Genomic DNA, 18,688 nt, shown 5'->3' with positions numbered 1-18,688 from the left:
CAAATATCAATATAAATATACTTATTTAAATATAATTTAGGCTACTAATATAATTGAAATTTTAAATCAAGTATGCTGTTTGAATAAAGTGAACTGAAATTTGAATCTGTTCCCTTCATAAATCTATCGTATATTTTCAAAATAATTGGAATATAGCGCATGCCACTATTTATTTTGTCCTTTTTAGAGCTTGACAGACATGCTATGAATTGCCATTGTATAAAAAGCTTTGTGATTCTCCTTTTGTGTTCCACTGAAAAAAAATAACAACAGCAGGTTTGTAACGAAGGGAATGAGTAAATAACACACTTTCATTTTTGGGCGTACTATTTCTTTAAGCCAGTGCTACAGAGGAACGGAAAGTCAGAACGGCGGGACTTTAATTAAAGCGGCACCATTGATCTCAAAGCAGACTGCTGATGCTGTTGGCAATGCGCAGCTCTCACTCTAATTATACTGTGTAAAACAGTCTGCCCCACTCGACTGTCTCCCTCTTTTTTTATTAATGCATCTCTGCATCTCCGTCTTTCCCTCCATATCTCTCGCCCCCTCTCTCCCTCTGACTGACAGATAGCTGGTCTCCCTGTTGATCTTTAAAAGATGCCAACTGGAATTTGTCATCGTCCTGGTCCTCCCTTTCCCTTGACAGAAAATCATTGATTTTTGTCGCCCTGTTGGAATAATGATAAGGATTGTTGTCAGGCGAGGGAAACGGCATGCAGGTTTTGGGCTTGGATGCTTCAGATTCATTCAGTGGGGTGGAAAGGTTTGAAAATCACATGAAAACAGGTGCAATGCAATATGCCTGATTACAGATGCTGCACACATGCATTCTAATGGAAACTAATGGGTGATTAAGTGGAAAATGGCATGTGATGATGGACTATATTTATGAATTTGTCTGAAAGGGCCGATAGATAGATTGTATCGGTAAATTGGCTTTTGGAATTAAATGTCTGGTGCATTTAGGATCCTCTGCATATTTATTATGCATGTGTTTTGGTTTTGAATTTCAAAGCAGATCTGTTTTAGACACTGGCATCAGGTAGATTACAGTGTAAAATAAGCTTGAAGACAGAATGAGAGTAGCAGGAGAAAGTCCCTGCAGAGATTCATATTAAAATCAGCATGTAAATCAAATCTATCCAAAATGAACGCGCCAGCGGCTAGGCTCTAATCGAATTAATCTTCGTCTGGTCTGCACACTTAAGGCGAATGAGACCCTAAAGGGATCTGAATAGAATCCAGTGTGACAGATTTGTGAATCCTCTGTTCACGTATCACTTATCCAAATCAAGTGGATTGTTTTCACATTTGAAAACGAACTAGATTTGCATTTCCTCAAGGAAATATCAGTGATTCAAGGATAGTGTGCCAAACAAAGAATAGTGTTGAAAGTAACTGCAGAAAGGAAGAAAGCAAGGGAGAGGGAGATTTAATAGTAAAATGCTGTGCCATCAATATTCCTTTAAAAAAAAAAAAAAAATCAACATCAAGATTTAAGTTTAAATGCAAAGTGCCTAATTTAGGTAGACCCTGTAACATGTCACCTTTACTTTTATGTTCTTTTTATGTTTTCTTAAAACATAGTTTCATTTTAAATTGTCCTGCTGGTTGACAAATAATTTACTAAACAACAAATATTCAATGTATTTTCTTGATTGAATGAGACATGAATATGAATTGCGAAAGAATCAGCAAAATACTGTTTAAAATAGTTTTAGATGGAATATTGTTTGTTTTATAAAAATGCATAGTAATTTGGGAGACAAAAAAAATGCTTCCTGTTAATCTCGCGCAACATAAATAGTATTTTTTTTCGCAGCTAGCTTCATTAGCTAACAGTAGGCTAATGTATTCTTAAAACGTTTCAATAAAAATTCTTTGTAAATTGACTTTAAGACGTTTTAAACAACCCTTTATACTTTTAAAGTTGTTTTGTGATATATTTGTTACATAAAACCTAAAATAAAGTGATAAATATTGACAGGACTTACGTTTGTGTAGGCGCCCGATATTGATCCTACGATAAGCTCGTAACTGTGAGGTCGCAGGCGCATGCGCTTGTTCACGAGCGCCAATTCAGAGGGTTAGTAAAAATTTAAATGTTTCAACTAGGTTTCAATCTATGTTTGGGTCAAATATGGGCAAACCCAACCGTTGGGTTTAAAATGTCATAAAACAAATTAAAACAACGGTTTGTCCGTTTTTTACCCAAACATGGGCTGAAACAACCCAGCATTTTTTAGAGCGATTTAACTGTTGAAACGTCCATATGTAAAAAAATAAAATAAAAAAAATGGCCTACTTTAAAATCCCCCAACCTTGTTTTGATTCTATCTCACTCGTCCTCAAAATTCTCGCTTTGCCATCAACTGCCAACTCATGTTCAAGCTGAATTAACTGAATAAAGGGAATGGGGGTTTTCATTCATGGTATATTTCGGTTTCATGGGCTGTAAAAGTGCAACCAATTATAAAGCAAATTGCGTAAAATCACTGGCAGTTATCGTGTTTGCGTCATTTGCTCGCTGTGGTGGTCAGGGAACATTTGAATTGGCACGTGCTGTGATTTCAGCACTGGACAGCGCCGGTGTGACTGGGAGGAGCCCGCGCTCAGGCAGAACTTCTAGAACGAGAAGAACCACATGAACCCACGAAACAGACTGTATGTCCTCAGCAGCAAACCAAGACACACAGAGAGAGAGAGAGAGAGAGAGAGAGAGAGAGAGAGAGAGAGAGAGAGAGAGAGAGAGAGAGAGAGAGAGAGACGGATCGAGCGCTTGACGCATAACCCCGCCTCCTCGGCTCAGAAGGTGGAAATCCTGCCCTAGTTTACCACATTCAGCGCACCTCGTTTACCAGGGTACCAGGGTTCCTTACACCTTTACGCATTCGTTCTCCATTTATCTTCTTTCAAGATAGGAGATCTTCTAAACGGATTCGCCAGCACACCTGTTTAAGAAGTGCGTTAAGTATGTATTGCTGAGGGATTTTTTTTTACCAAACGAGCTCCAGCTGTATCACCCCGGGCATCAGATCATCCGTCACGTTCATGAGAGGGGCGACAGACAGCGCGATGGACCCGCAAACCGCCTGCTGATGTTCAGGGTCCACGATGGATTCCTGCGTGTCTACTTCAGCATTCCCATATAACGGAATCATAAATGGAGGAGGAGAGTGACAGCCGCAAAATTAACAACAGCTTCCTTCGGGACCACAACTATGCAACCGAAGGTATTTGGAAAATCGAATTGAATTCGATTCTCACTTATATTAATGACGGTGGGGGCGGGGGACTTCTCTTCAAGACTCTCCTGTATATGAATGTGTTGCATGAACATTGGGCGTTAGTGCTTTTTGGTGCATTGATGATTCTCAGACTTTGTGATCTGAACGTCTTACATTCACACAGTGTGCAGGACCCCAGATGCTTCTCCTGTTTTTATGGGCTTAGGAGGACTATATATAGACCCTGCATTAGTCTGAGCTCTGGTTTTAGGTGTTACTATGGGGCAGTGGCCATTGAGATGTGACGTGTACAATGAGTCAGATATGACTGGCATAACAGAACACCGCAGACATTTTTGGAGTGATTATTAAAAGACAACTGAGATTCAAAACAGTACATTTGGCAATATCATCATTTGAAATCGCTTTTAAGCTAGTAAATACAATACTGTATTCTTTATTCTTATCTTGGTGCTCTGTTTCAGCCAAAACTGCAACAAGAAATATAATAATCAGTTATTTTCCCATCTAATAATGTAAACCTGTATTAGAAATGCAGTGATACAGAGATGTTGTGGTTTGGAGATGAGCTTGTGTCTGAGAAGGGCTTCATAAGATTGCATTAACAGTATTGGAAGTTATGCATACTTTAGTAGTTTCACATGTGTAAGGGAGTTTGTAAACCCAACGACTCCATCTTCTGTTTTACAGCCACCACATGTTTAAAATGCAGGTGCAAGATAAAGCCTGGCACGTTTATTGCAAACATTTGTGGTGAACAATCTCCTGTCATGTTTGGAGCGTAGATGTATGGCAGGAAAGCTAGCTCTGGGCGTGGTGGCGGTGGTGGGCATCTTCCTGGGCAGTGATGAATGGCCGTGGGAGGTTTTGCAAAACAGACTTAATGAACAGAATCAATCTGTAGCTGTTGGACTCGAATGCCCCTGGTTTCATTGGTTTATGACCTGTCTTGTGCCCACCCCGGCTTTCTGTAAATCACACAGTAGCAGTGGAGCGTTTGCTCAGACGCACACACCCTTACATACCATAAGCCGCACAGTGTCTTTCACCGGCAAATGTGGCCCTCGCTGCTATGGTGCATGTACAGTCTCGAAGGAGTGTGGCTGACTGCATTCTGTTTGCATTAAGATCGGTACCTGAAATCATAAGCAGTTTATGCTAATCACTGGCAGTTAGGAATTTATCTCACACAATATGTATAAATTATGTTTAAAACGACCATCTCAAAGCATACCTTTTGGACCCTACCAGTTCTCTGTGCAGTATATGTGGCTTCACCCATTATTCCCAGCTGTTTTCAGTGCTGTTCTCAGATGTTTTTTGGGGAGAGCTAAAATTTGATATCTGTCCTAATTACACAGACTCACAGCTGGTGCTTTAGTGTTGCATGACTATGTTACAAGCTAGGATGTAGCCAAGTATTCAAGATATTCAGTTTTTTTTTAACTGAAAAAAAAAACATATTGATTGACCATTATTCTAAATAAATGTGGATGCACATCCCTTGCAATGACTGTGCGCCTACATGCACACCAATATTAATTGGGATTTGGTCATATTCCAATGATGTGAGTGTCATTTGAACATATTACCTAAATATGTCCAAACAAAGGTGATTCTGGGTGATTTCAGATTCAGACAGAAAAGGCTAACTATTTTTGGAGCGAGAAAACTTTTTTACTTACTAGAATTTTAAGAACATCTTGGCCTACATTTAGCAAATTACCATGCTTGTGTTTTTATTCTTAACATAAATAAGAAGTTATTATGAGTTAAGACCAAAATTACAAGAATGCGTGAAAGAACATCTCCAGTATTTTCATACTGGCTGATTACATATACAAAATTCCAGTTGCTGAATAGCATGCAAAAGTGTTTTAGACTCTTAATCAAAATAAAGGCTCTTTATTGGGATCAATGGTTCCATGAAGAACCTTTAACATCCATGGGACCTTTCCACAAAGGGTTTTTTATAGTGGAAAAAGGGTTCTTTAGATTATTCAAATATTTGTTACACTAAGAAAATAATGGTTCTTAAGAACAGTTCACTAAAAGGTTCTTTGAGAAAACCAAAATGATTACTCAATAACATTGCAGTGAAAACCGCCTTTTGGAACCTTTATTTTTAAGAGTGATACAGAAAAATGGAATTTCTAGATATGGATCTCAATCGTAAAGCGATGTGCATGTAAAAAATGGTCATTGTCTGTGGGTTTGCTCGTCACTGAACAACTCTTGCACAAAGGTAGGCTATGGTTTTAACATGGCATTCCCAAAATCCGGTTTGCATTTAGCTGTTACAATCTAGGTTGCACTCGTTCACCCCGCCCCCTCACCACTATGTGCATACCAATACTGCCTTGCTCACGTGATGCAGTAGATGATGGTGGTATTTCCCCACTGCAGACTTCCTCGGAGGCGTAATTGAGGTTCAGGGTTACTCTCGCTCAGTGTTTCTCTCCCGCGGGCTGTGGAGGCTGTGATAGACAGAGTTCAATAAAGCAGCACTATAACCCTTGTGTGCTTCTGTCAATAGACACATATAGAAAATGGGCATCTGAGTTCGGAGTGGTTGGAATTCTCCGTTGGGATCACTTACACCAGAGAGTAATGTGTGTTGATGCACATTCCAAGCACGGTTTGATTTTGATTATCGAGTGCGCTCTTTTCTGAAACAACCAGTGCTATCTGCCCTGTGACCCAGCAACGTGACCTACTAAAGGACCTCTTCTCTTCCCCAATTTGTCTAATTCACTGAAGTGCCATGGCTGTTGTAATTGGATTTCGCTGGGGTAACTTTGTAGTCCCAGTAGTGGTTTGTTGGGTCCCAAACCTAATAAAGCCCTGACAGATAGGGGATAGAGGGGTGTTTTAGGAACACCCAATATTGGCGTCCCCTTTCTTACGCTAAGGATAAATATCAAATTACGCCATGGGGGTTCATAAAGACCTTTTAGGTATGGAGTTAATATTTCACATATGCAATGAAAACTCATGCATAGCTGACCTGGATATTAGTTTTTTAATAGCTCCTTTTTTTATTGCGTCTTTCCAACGGGAGTCGTGTTTGCTCACACTTGGGGAACATTCAAGGTGCGGCGGCGTAATTCTCCCGCATTTCATTTGCACAGGGAATCCCAGCGTTTCCTGCATCGACACACAAGCAGAACATATGCAGCGATAAACATCATCTCTAGTGGACTAAAACGCACTGAAATAAATGAAATTTCGTTTCATTAGCATAACAACACAGATGCTTTCGGCATGACAGCACTAATAGCTGGAGGATGGATGCGACCATGCTGAGAAAGAGAAAGAGATTCAGTTTGTCTTTTTGGTTGCATGGGTGTAATTGACCAGAACGATCCCCCCTACTTGCTTACACATCAGTCCATTCCACCACCCACGCTACACAACACACTAATGAATGAGAAAACGCCCTGAAACACTGACAAGATCATCAATCGCTGCAAGCTAGCAAAGTAGCTGAGCTTCGAAAACTCACAGGGAGGGAGAAAGATAAAAATATTGCCTGGCAGAGAAAAAGCTTTGCGGTACTCCAATCTGCACTGCAGGGCCCGAAGCCAGCAGAAGTTAGCCTGGATAGACAGTATTGGCCTCACGGTTCTGCGCAGGCAGCTGGCCCAGGCTCAGTTACATTACTGCTTATGTGGACACTAGTGCACTAAAAGGAAGAGGTTGCAGCATTAAGATGTAAGGTCACCTCATTCTAGGCCAATCTTATCTTCGTTTAATATAGTCTAACCTCACCACAGTCTTACCTCATTCTTACCTCACCGCAAGAATACCTCACTACATTGTAATACAGGATTACCTCAACTAGGGATGTTGATGGGTGCATAAATAACAGGTACATTGCTCTCAACAGACACATGAAGTCACACACTAATTGTCTTGATATAAATAGTTTTGGACAAAATATTTTATCTTGATAAATTATTGTTTTGATGACTGTAGTGGCGATTCCCAACCAGGGGTACATGTACTCTAGTAGCAGGGTTTGGCCAGAGGCAAAATTCTATGTTCTGGGGTGTGTGTGTGTGTGTGGGTATGGATTATGGAATCAACCTCTGGGGAAAAAATCAACCTGCAGCAACAGCAACAACTTAAAGTAGCCAATTCCTGCGGGAAGACTGTGGACTTGGCAACACGCTCCAGTAGGTCCCAGAGGGTACCTGGATAAACATATAAAACAAAAACGATGACTGAAAATTCAAGACTGTCAGTAAATTAGATTCATCTCTAAATATCAGATACAATTGGACCCAGAACTGTCAAAACTTAAATAAAAAATAAAGGGCCCTATCTTGCACCCAGCGCAAATGAATTTGTACGCCGACGCATGTATCGGTTCAGAGAAAAAAGGAGGCGTGTTCTGGCGTAAACGTTCCCTGCTGCTATTTTGCCGTTTGAGAAAACAATTAGGAAATACCTAGTCTAAAGTCAGTGGCACGTTATTCAGAAGCTATTTTACGGGCGCATGCTTGGCCATAATGTAGTGTGTGCACAACGCGCAACTTTGCTTTTCTCATCTACACAGACGCAGCAGTTCATATTTTTGCAAACCATAAATTATTACAAGGAAAAATATTACCACACGAGAGAAATCATTATGTTGTCCATGAAGATGTGAAAAAATAGGCATACATCTAGCTAACACATTTATCCAAATTTTTCAGGCTGTAGTAATGACGGATCAAACCTGTTTGATCAATAGTGGCAAGACACATAGGTATATAAGGACACCTGGCAAAGTGGGTTGTCAAGAACCAGGAAACTAAATTCTGAAGACTGCGAAATTTACGAGCCTTTTACCATCATGTAAGTTGCGTGCACCTGGCAAATTCGCCGTTATAATAGCAATCCGCCATGGAACAAGCGTGCCTTCTCTTAAAGGGAATGTGAGATGACACTCTGATTGGTTTATTGCACGTTACGCCTATGAGTAATGTAGCTACTTCAGACCAACCCATTTTAGATTTGCGTCGGGCGTAAGAGTAATTTATTTAGTTAGTTTAGTTTAGAGCTTTATTAATCCCCGTGGGGCAATTAGTGTGAGCTTACATGGTGCCTCACATAAAACACTTAGCACATACATTCAGATAAAAAAATGTAAACAAAAAAGGTATGCGTTTTGGTCAATCGGATCTCAAATGGACGACGTTAAATACAGGTGTAAAGGCGTCTAAAACGTTTTGAGATTGTCCACGTTTGACTACTTCCAGAGGTAGTCCAAAACGCATTTGACCGGATTGCTTTAGTGTAAACGCGCATGTGGTCAAACAGCCTTAAAAGATGCCTACTCACCACCTACTGACCTAATGCGTGAACATTGTAATGCGTGAACAAGCGTTCTAGCCAGACGGGATTTAAACTTTGTCATCTGAACACCCAAGTTTGGTTTGAAGACAAAAACATACCAAGCACGATGTTTCTTTCATCATTCCTGATTTCTAACACTCACAGCGTTTGGTGTCGTCTTGTGGCAGAGCAGAAACGACAGCTGATGGTCTTCGTACATATTTTTTTAGTTGTCTCCAGCCGCATTCATATGTAAGAAGATAGATTTACCCGCCCATAGACCCTCCCCTGGAAGAAATTTAGGACAGAAGTGGTTGAAAGTGGACAAAAGAGACGGATTAAAGCACCAGGTGTAAACAGGAATGTGTCTCCCTCTTCAACTTGTGATCTGATGCATCTTAATGACAGTGTTTTAATGTCTATTTTAATGTACATTTATTTCCTTTAAAGCACCACAGCTGAAAATATAAAAGCTCAAAACAAAACAAATCTAGTCAAAACGAACTCACTAGTCAGCCTCACAAATCCTGAACCCACTCACAACATTGGTGGTTTGGACAGTATATGTTTGCAATGAGGGAATAAAATGGTCTCACTCACACACACACACACACACACACACACACACACACACACACACACACACACACACACACACACACACACACACACACACACACACACACACACACACACACACACACACACACACAAAACCATAGTCATAACTATAAACCTTACATTCTTCCTTGAGGGCGTCTAACCCCATTTCGTTTTCCACGAGTTACCAAATGTTTGTCTCTACATTGCACCACGTGTTATGTTTCCCTCAAACGGTTCACAGACCTCTCTGCTGTCACCATGTAATGGCCTAGTTTAAAGTATCTGTGCAGTTCATCAGTAGGGAGGACGCAGCACAGAGCGGCCCAGCGGGAGTGACCCTGCCACTCTAACCCCTGCAACACAATTTACACCCCCATGCTCTCACATCAGGGATAATGACATGCACTAGCCCACACTATTATTCAAGACACAGAGAGAGTGACAGACAGGCAGACAGACTGCATCAGGAGTGGTTGCCAACACAAACGGCCCCAGGCTACACTTTAAGACTTTAATCATAAAGAGAAATATTTCTCAAGCCCAAAAGGACCCCCATTTATAATTTAGAGGGAAACAGTGAGGCACTAATGTTGTTCCCCGGCGTCAGGCTGAGTGCATGAGGACAAACAGCGAGGGGCCGGTCGCATTACAGTTTTTTTCGATTGCTAAACGACAGTGAGCACAACTGGAGCTACATGTGCAAAACTCTAACTACAGTCTGCACAGCAGCAGTTCATGTGGACCAAACTCTAGTTCGTTTTTCATTGCTTGAACACAGTTTTCAAAACTCTACACACTTATCCCATGACTTTAACCACAACCTGCACAACACTGTGGATTTACAGCACTTTTTTCAAATGCTAACACACTGGTGTCAAAACTGTGAACCACACATTCAAAACAGAACAGATTTCAGCCTTGTGCCTTTCAAACACTGCTGATGGCAACTTCAGCTGAAACAGGAGAGAGTTACATCCTTACAGTAAATGAGAACATTACAGGAATATATTTTGTTTTGCAATTATAGAATATTTACACAGATATATATTACAGTAAGTTTGACTGTAAAATATATTTTTACTGTATTACTGTATATACTGTAATATACAACATAACCCAAAGGCTGGCCCCAACAGGAGGAAGAGGAAACATATTTTCAGATGCGCAGGAAAATGCTATTGTCGCAGATTTAAGGTTTTGTACCTGCCTGCATATTCACCCTTCCTCAACCCTATAGAGGAGTTTTTCTCTGCCTGGAGGTGGAAAGTGTTTGGTCACCACCACCCACATGACCAAATGTCTCTTTTGGAAGCCATGTGTGCCGGATGTGAGGACACGAGTCCAGAGGACAGGGATGGATAAGGCACTGCAGAAGGTTCTTCCCCAGGTGCATGGCAAGAGAGAACATTAGATGTGATGTTGATGAAAACCTGTGGCCTGATGCTAGAGAGACGCAGGATTAGCCCCTCAATTATTTGTTTGAATTACATGTACTTTTAGTTTCTACCTTTTTTTCCTCATTACTGTAATTCTGTAAATTACTACAGACTATTGTGAAGCAAACTGCTAATTTTCATTTACCTTAAAGAATTGTTATGTTCTAAAAATTTACTGTAAATAAATCATGTGAAAGAATGTCACTCTTTTCTTTGAAGAAAATATTACTTTGTATGAAGTCACTGAAATTGTTCAAACTGTAAAGATGAAAACTTTGTATTTTCTGTATTGGTGTTTGATGCTAGTGTTTTTACTCTCAGTGTGTTCTGAGTGACAGTGTGTGTTATCTCAGTGAGGGTTGTGCACATTGTTTGGCTGCACTGAGCCTGTTTTGAGCCATGTGTTAAGAGTTGTGTTGCTTGGAGTGAGTTTTGCAGGTGATGTGAACTGTTTAGCTCAGGTGACTGTTGGTAGTGCAGACTGTAGTTAGAGTTTTGCACATGTAGCTCCAGTTGTGCTCACTGTCGTTTAGCAATCGAAAAAAACTGTAAACATTCAACTGCTGTCAAACTCGGATTGAGGTTTTTATTGAGGGATGTAGTCAATGAAACATGAGAAAGTTAAACTCGTCAACTAAAGAATGACTTAAGAATCATCTGTATACAGCCATAGAAAAGTTACAATCAGGCTCTTTAACAGTAGGAACTACATTCGCAGGCATGCAAACACAATGGCTCTGTTGCAGAATCTAGTGAGCTAACTTGCTATCTACCTACATAGGCAGCTGCCTTCTAAAGGTCCTTGCACACTGAGTCCGAAATTCACGTCCGAAATTTTCGCACGTTAACAAATAAATATGACCTCATGTTTTTTCAATCAAGTTTGCACACTGCCTCCGAAACTTTCGTCCGTCATACAAAAATTCGAATCAGGTTTCATTTTCTGCGTTTTTCGCATCCGTAGCAAGCAATTTGAATGGTGTTTTGACAATTCAGCGCCACCGAATCACGAATACGAAAAAACGCACACGAACATTCGGATGTGCAAGTTTCCACAGCATTCTAACTGAAATTGAACTTCACAAAAGACTGATTTGGAACACACTAGGTAGCAATTATAACAAAAATATAAACTAGAGACTACAACTCATGTATTACATTGTTGCATGTTGCTGAGCTAATAGCACTTTTATTGTGTCTAATTTTATTGTGCATAAAGGTATATAGTGCACAAAACAAAATAAATTGAGGAAAATAGTCCTTTTATATTTAGAATTATCTGATTTTGTTTCAGTATTTTAAGGTATAGAATGATATAGAAGCATAAACATAGTCAGCATTTCTCCTGTTTTCTCCACCATTGGGTGACTATATGGAAAGTTCATTGCAATGCATAGCAAACAAAACATAAAAAGCTAAACCTAGATAGTCTTCCATTTAAACATTTGGGATGAGTAAGATTTTTTTTCTTTTTGAAAGAAATTAATACTTTTATTCAACAAAAACACTTTAAATTGATCAAAAGTGACAGTAAAGGCAATGTTTCAAAAGATTTTTGTTTCAAATAAATGCTGTCCTTTCCATTCCTCAAAGAATCCTGAAAAAGTGTATCAGGGTTTCCACACACACACAAAAAAATAATAATAAGAAATGTTTCTTGTGCACCAAATCAGCATATTACATTTATTTATGAAGGAACATAGAGTAATGATCACAGGAAAAACTACATTATACATTTTTTTAATTGTAATATTTCACATTATTACTGTTTTTACTGTATTTTTAATCAAATAAACGCAGCCTTGGTGAGCATAAGAGACTGTAGCCCGCTCACTAGGTTTTGGGCCAGAGCTAATTTATCCTTTTAAATTTTACTATCAATGTACTCCTTTTTATGCTGGCAATAAGGAAAGAAGCACTAAATGTAAATGAGGTACTATAAACACACACGCAGTCTGTCTCTCTTTTCTTATGGTCTCTGTGGTGTCCTACAGCTTCAGTTCTCCACATCTGTAGTTAAATTATGTATCTGTTAATGACGTGTGAAATTCAAACCAGTTTCCCCCGCTTGAAGTTCGACCCCCTACATGCGGCCTTTCTCTCAGACACACGCACAACACATATTCACACACACACACCCCCCCTCCCATTCCCCGGAGGCCTACGCCACCTCTCTCCCATTTCCACAGGGCATTTTTCCAAGAAATAAGGTTAATTAGCTTCTCTTTTTTTTTTGTCTCAGTCTCTCTGCTGTGGTTGGATGCAGGCAGGGCTATGACTGTGTGTATCAGAGAGTCATTGACATTGTTGTCGATCAGCAGGTGGTCACGCTTATTATAACCAGCTCAAATCACGCCCATGTCTGGTGAAATTGGTCCAGACCTGCATCATTTAGCAGCGGGCCAAAGGCAAGTCTTTATTCCACTGGCTTTGAAAGCGCCAGACATTGACTTAAAGCAAGTCGATGCAATCCAGGCACGTTAACAAAACAGCAGGCACAGTCAACTGCATGTTGTTTTGTTTGCTATTCTGGCTGTAAAGTATAGATTCATCAATCAATATGAATTGATTTTCATGTTGAACAATCAAAAGGGAAAGAAGGTACATCAAAAACTGCATGTGTTTACTCTCTGATATTAATTGAATCTAAGTGATTATGACTGTACAGTATACAATTCCTTTTTTTTTTTTTTTTTTTTTACAACAGAACCCCGTTGGAAACATTCTACGCATCTTTGGCCAGCAGTTAAATCTATAGTAAATAACAAGGCAACTGTGCATGGACAGGGAATATGGGGAATTTTCTAGACACAGATCCATGAAAATGTAATTATAAAAGCAGATATGGGCACACTTGACTAGTCTTGCATACCGAACTTTAATTTGCCGGGGAAGTTCAGTGTGCATGTTGTACAATAGCAGAAATTGAAAATGCAATAATTAAAATTCTGTAATTCTTTTACATACCCTCAATGATAACCGATTTTGTATGACTTTCCTCCTTACATAAAACCAAAAACATGAATGAAAATCAATGATTACATTCATATTTTTTTAATCTATACAACTATATATACTTTATTTTTATATACACTACCGTTCAAAAGTTGGGGTCGGTAAGATTTGCTGAAGTCTCTTATGCTCACCAAGGAATTATTAAATCTTAAGTATTACTGTAAAAAAAATTTTTTTAAATGAACCCAAACTTTTGAACGGTAGTGTAGATTTTATTTATACTTACTAATACTATAACATAATAGAAAAGGTTTCTTTTTAATGTGAACTATTATTTATTTATAAAGACTTAAATGTGGGTCTGCCTGTTATTGGAATACTTTAATTCCAGTTGAGTCTGATGCCATCAGTCCCCATTTGCTTTCATTTAATTGAAATGGCTTTCCTCTTATGAGATGTTCATATTGCTCTTTTTTAGGTTATCAAATGAAGACAGAATTTTCATTTTTGACTGTACGAACCGTTTAATCTATCTCATAAAAATCTTGTTGCACACCTAACCAATCTATCATTCTGAATAGATGTTAAACTCTTCTGATAGGTTAAGGCAGCTGTAATCTTCTCTTTCGGGCTGATCCGTTGAGGCGCTGATCTCAGCGAAAGGGCTTTAATCTCGCAGACAATGCCGAACGTACAACTGTGCATTACAACACAGTGCTCTCTCAGGTCCTGTGATAATTGCAGATTCCACGCAGACATGCTTCCACACAGGCTTTACACAAAATCATTTCATTTTGGCTTAACTTCAAAACAAGCATTGATTTTGTCTTTTTGGAAATGACTGGATGTTCTGCAGCCGGAGACGGGCTCACTAGACTCCGACTGACCTACTTTTCCATGAACCAGCCTCTCTCTTATGTTGCAGACAGCTGTGCCATGCTGAAACCTCAGAGATCTAGACGGTTTGTGAGGGCTGAAGCTATACTTTAAAACACATTCCACTTGATTTCACATTTCCTACAGAGCTTTGTTGACCCACTGTCCTCTTTCACTGCATAGTGGCATTTAACGTCTTGATATGGTGCATCAACATGATCTCGTTCTCATTTTGCCTGTGCGCAGGCAAAGAAAATCAATTTGTAGATCAATATAAGCTAAGTGTGACTATATAAGACTTTGTTCTGTGGATGTTCTTAGCATGCTTTAAACAGCAGGACATTATAACCCGGCTGTGTTTGGAACGGAAGCTGCTTACAGCATACTGCAATATACTGCGCATACAGCTTACTTTTTTATTGAAAATAGTATGTGAAACAGCATGTATAATAGAACACATTTCAGATTTTAGTCTGCTGCATTGTTGTGCCATTTTTAATTTAGTGAGTGACATCTTGGCTTGTTAACATGATTTTTTTGCATTTGTAATCCAATTTTGTGTATAAAAAAATAATGTATATATATATATTTGAATTAATTAATCAGTCCAAACAGTGTTAAAATGTTAAATGTTAATAATTGTGGTTACAAAAATGAACATACTGTAGTATGCAAACAAATATGCTAACATGACATTCTGAACATTATATTTTTGATATTTCCCATGATGCCTTTGTGATGGGGAAGCCATGATCATATACGTTCCAGAGCTGCCGGGGCTGCTGGGATTAGACAGGTTGGCACGGTAACCCACTTTATGGTGCGTGAGTAATGAGAGCGGCTGCAAATTACTGCGCGAGAGAGATCTGTTCTTTCCCAGAAGCACTTTGGGTATATGAGACCCTGACCTTTGACCCTGCTGTTGCAGACATGGGTGCCCGCAGGATTTATTAACTGCGCTCTGTAATCCACTGCCCACTTTATTTGTCATAGGCAGCTTAGCATAAAGACATTCGGAATAGTCAAATATGATTCCCTCTGAATTTCACAACGCAAACAACATGTCTGAATCACCCTAAAAGAAAGAAACAAGAAATCACATTTTTTATAGAAAAATAATTTAGAATTTTATAGAAATTATATATATATATATATATATCCATATATATTAAATCTATATATATTAAAATTCACTTTAAATCAGCATGAAGTACTTCTATTCGTTTACAATTAGTTATTTTTTTTATATTAATGAGAGTTTGTCATGAAAATAATATCACAATGCAAAAAAAATATACCTATATTACCCTAAAATAGGCTTTATTATCTTCAAGAAAAATATAACTTTTTTATTACTTTTTTGTGTTAAGTGTCCATTAAATGTTTTCATTCATCCACATCCCTAGTGTTCTTCAGAGTCACTGAATCAAGTTAAACAGGGATATCAAATTGTGAAATACTCTTTACCTGGATATTTCTTGTCAAACAGTTACACACGCAAGGGAATACTGGACCACAGGGCCTTGAAATTGCTTTCATGAAATCACTCTCTCTTTCTAAGTCAACACATGCTTTGATAATATAGGACAGCCCCCCCCCCCCCCCCCCTCGTGTTTCTCTATTTCCCTTTCCTTCTCTGCTGTCTCATTTATCCTTGAGAGTAAGATGAGAAATAAGCATGTCTGTAATTGAGCAAACTCATTAAAACATTGTCATCAGTTTTCTCCCTGTCTCAGACTGCAGTGTGCTAATGTGTTTATAATGAGAAAAGCCTGTGTTATTGCCAAGCAGAGAGTGTACGGTCAGGTGCTCCTCAACGATTGATCAAATGTTGCTGTATCCCAGAGCTACTTCTGTATTATTACCTTATGCAACATCCAACTCCTTTCAGAGCGCTTTGTTGAGTCTTTCTTATAGCCGCTCACACTGTTGAGAAACAAAGAGCAGCAAGATAATTAGTAAATGAATACAATTTATTCCGACTGTAATGACTTCAATTCGCCCTCCCTCAAGAAGCAGGGGGTTTCATAGTCGCTTTCTGTGCAAACAAAGATAAGAAATGCAGCACCCAGATCAATGGGCTTAGACGTTGAATATCTGCTTTATTTACGCGAGGGAATGACATATCTTTATGGCGACTTAGACTATTAATGCATCATTCATTTAGTAACGTGCCTGAGAACTAACAATCTCACCATGTCCGAATCCTCCCAATCGGAGTCCTTCATCATCCTCATTTACGACAGCAAGATTTTCCTGACGCCCTTCCCATATGACGCCACTGTACAGCGTACTAAAACTGAAGAGAACATATTCATGCAGTTATAGATTAACAATGCAATATTAGACTGTCCAATACATTTTATAATAAAAATCCATCCATCCATCCATCCATCCATATATCCATCCATCCATCCATCCCACCATCCATCCATCCATCCATATATCCATCCATCTATATCCATCCATCCATCCATCCATCATCCATATATCCACCCATCCATATATCCATCCATCCATATATCCATCCATCCATATATCCATATATCCATCCATCCATCAATATATCCATCCATCCATCCATCCATCCATCCCACCATCCATCCATCCATATATCCATCCATCCATATATCCATCCATCCATCCATCCATCCATATATCCATCCATCCATCCCACCATCCATCCATCCATATATCCATCCATCCATATATCCATCCATCCATCCATATATCCATCCATCCATCCCACCATCCATCCATCCATATATCCATCCATCCATATATCCATCCATCCATCCATCATCCATATATCCATCCATCCATATATCCATATATCCATCCATATATCTATATATCCATCCATCCATCATCCATATATCCATCCATCCATCCATCCATCCATCCATCCATCCATCCATCCATCTATCCATATACCCATCCATCCATATATCCATCCATCCATCATCCATATATCCATCCATCCATCCATCCATCCATATATCCATATACCCATCCATCCATCCATCCATATATCCATCCATCCATCATCCATATATCCATCCATCCATCCATCCATCCATATATCCATATACCCATCCATCCATATATCCATCCATCCATCATCCATATATCCATCCATCCATCCATCCATCCATATATCCATATACCCATCCATCCATCCATATATCCATCCATCCATCATCCATATATCCATCCATCCATCCATCCATCCATCCATATATCCATATACCCATCCATCCATCCATCCATCCATATATCCATATATCCATCCATCCATCCATATATCCATATATCCATCCATCCATCCATCATCCATATATCCATATATCCATCCATCCATATATCCATATATCCATCCATCCATATATCCATATACCCATCCATCATCCATATATCCATCCATCCATATATCCATATATCCATATACCCATCCATCCATCCATCATCCATATATCCATCCATCCATATATTCATATATCCATCCATATATCCATATATCCATCCATCCATCATCCATATATCCATCCATCCATCCATCCATCCATCCATCCATCTATCCATATACCCATCCATCCATATATCCATATATCCATCCATCCATCATCCATATATCCATCCATATATCCATCCATCCATCCATATATCCATCCATCCATCATCCATATATCCATCCATCCATCCATCCATCCATATATCCATATACCCATCCATCCATCCATCCATATATCCATCCATCCATCATCCATATATCCATCCATCCATCCATCCATATATCCATCCATCCATCCATCATCCATATATCCATCCATATATCCATATACCCATCCATCCATCCATCCATATATCCATCCATCCATCATCCATATATCCATCCATCCATCCATATATCCATATACCCATCCATCCATCTATATATCCATATATCCATCCATCCATCCATATATCCATATATCCATCCATCCATCCATCCATCATCCATATATCCATCCATCCATATATCCATATATCCATCCATCCATATATCCATCCATATATCCATCCATCCATCATCCATATATCCATCCATCCATATATCCATCCATCCATATATCCATCCATATATCCATCCATCCATCATCCATATATCCATCCATCCATCCATATGTCCATATATCCATCCATCTGTCTGTCTGTCCGCCTATTTCTGGATAACTAAAGTGCCTTAAGAACAAAATTAATTGTTCC

At 39.2% G+C, this 18,688-nt stretch overlaps 1 protein-coding gene across 2 annotated transcripts in view; it reads left to right on the top strand.

The window, feature by feature from the left end:
• ppp2r2ba (protein phosphatase 2, regulatory subunit B, beta a) overlaps positions 1–18,688 on the top strand; it is a gene marked incomplete at its 3' end in the record, with an annotated part of 53,671 nt that overhangs the window by 21,351 nt on the left and 13,632 nt on the right. Inside the window, exon 1 of one of the 2 annotated variants that reach the window (XM_079630349.1) lies at positions 2,658–3,236. The exons of the other annotated variant lie outside the window; for it this stretch is intronic. Within the exon in view, the coding sequence (XP_079486475.1) occupies positions 3,167–3,236 (70 nt within the window). The 5' untranslated portion in view covers positions 2,658–3,166. Of the gene's footprint in view, positions 1–2,657; positions 3,237–18,688 lie in introns of those variants that run through there. 2 annotated transcript variants of the gene reach the window in all.

This window comes from Phoxinus phoxinus (genome assembly GCF_949152265.1).
Source record: "Phoxinus phoxinus genome assembly, chromosome: 12".
Classification (NCBI taxonomy): Eukaryota; Metazoa; Chordata; class Actinopteri; order Cypriniformes; family Leuciscidae; genus Phoxinus; species Phoxinus phoxinus.
This window is presented reverse-complemented; position numbering and strand designations above follow the sequence as displayed.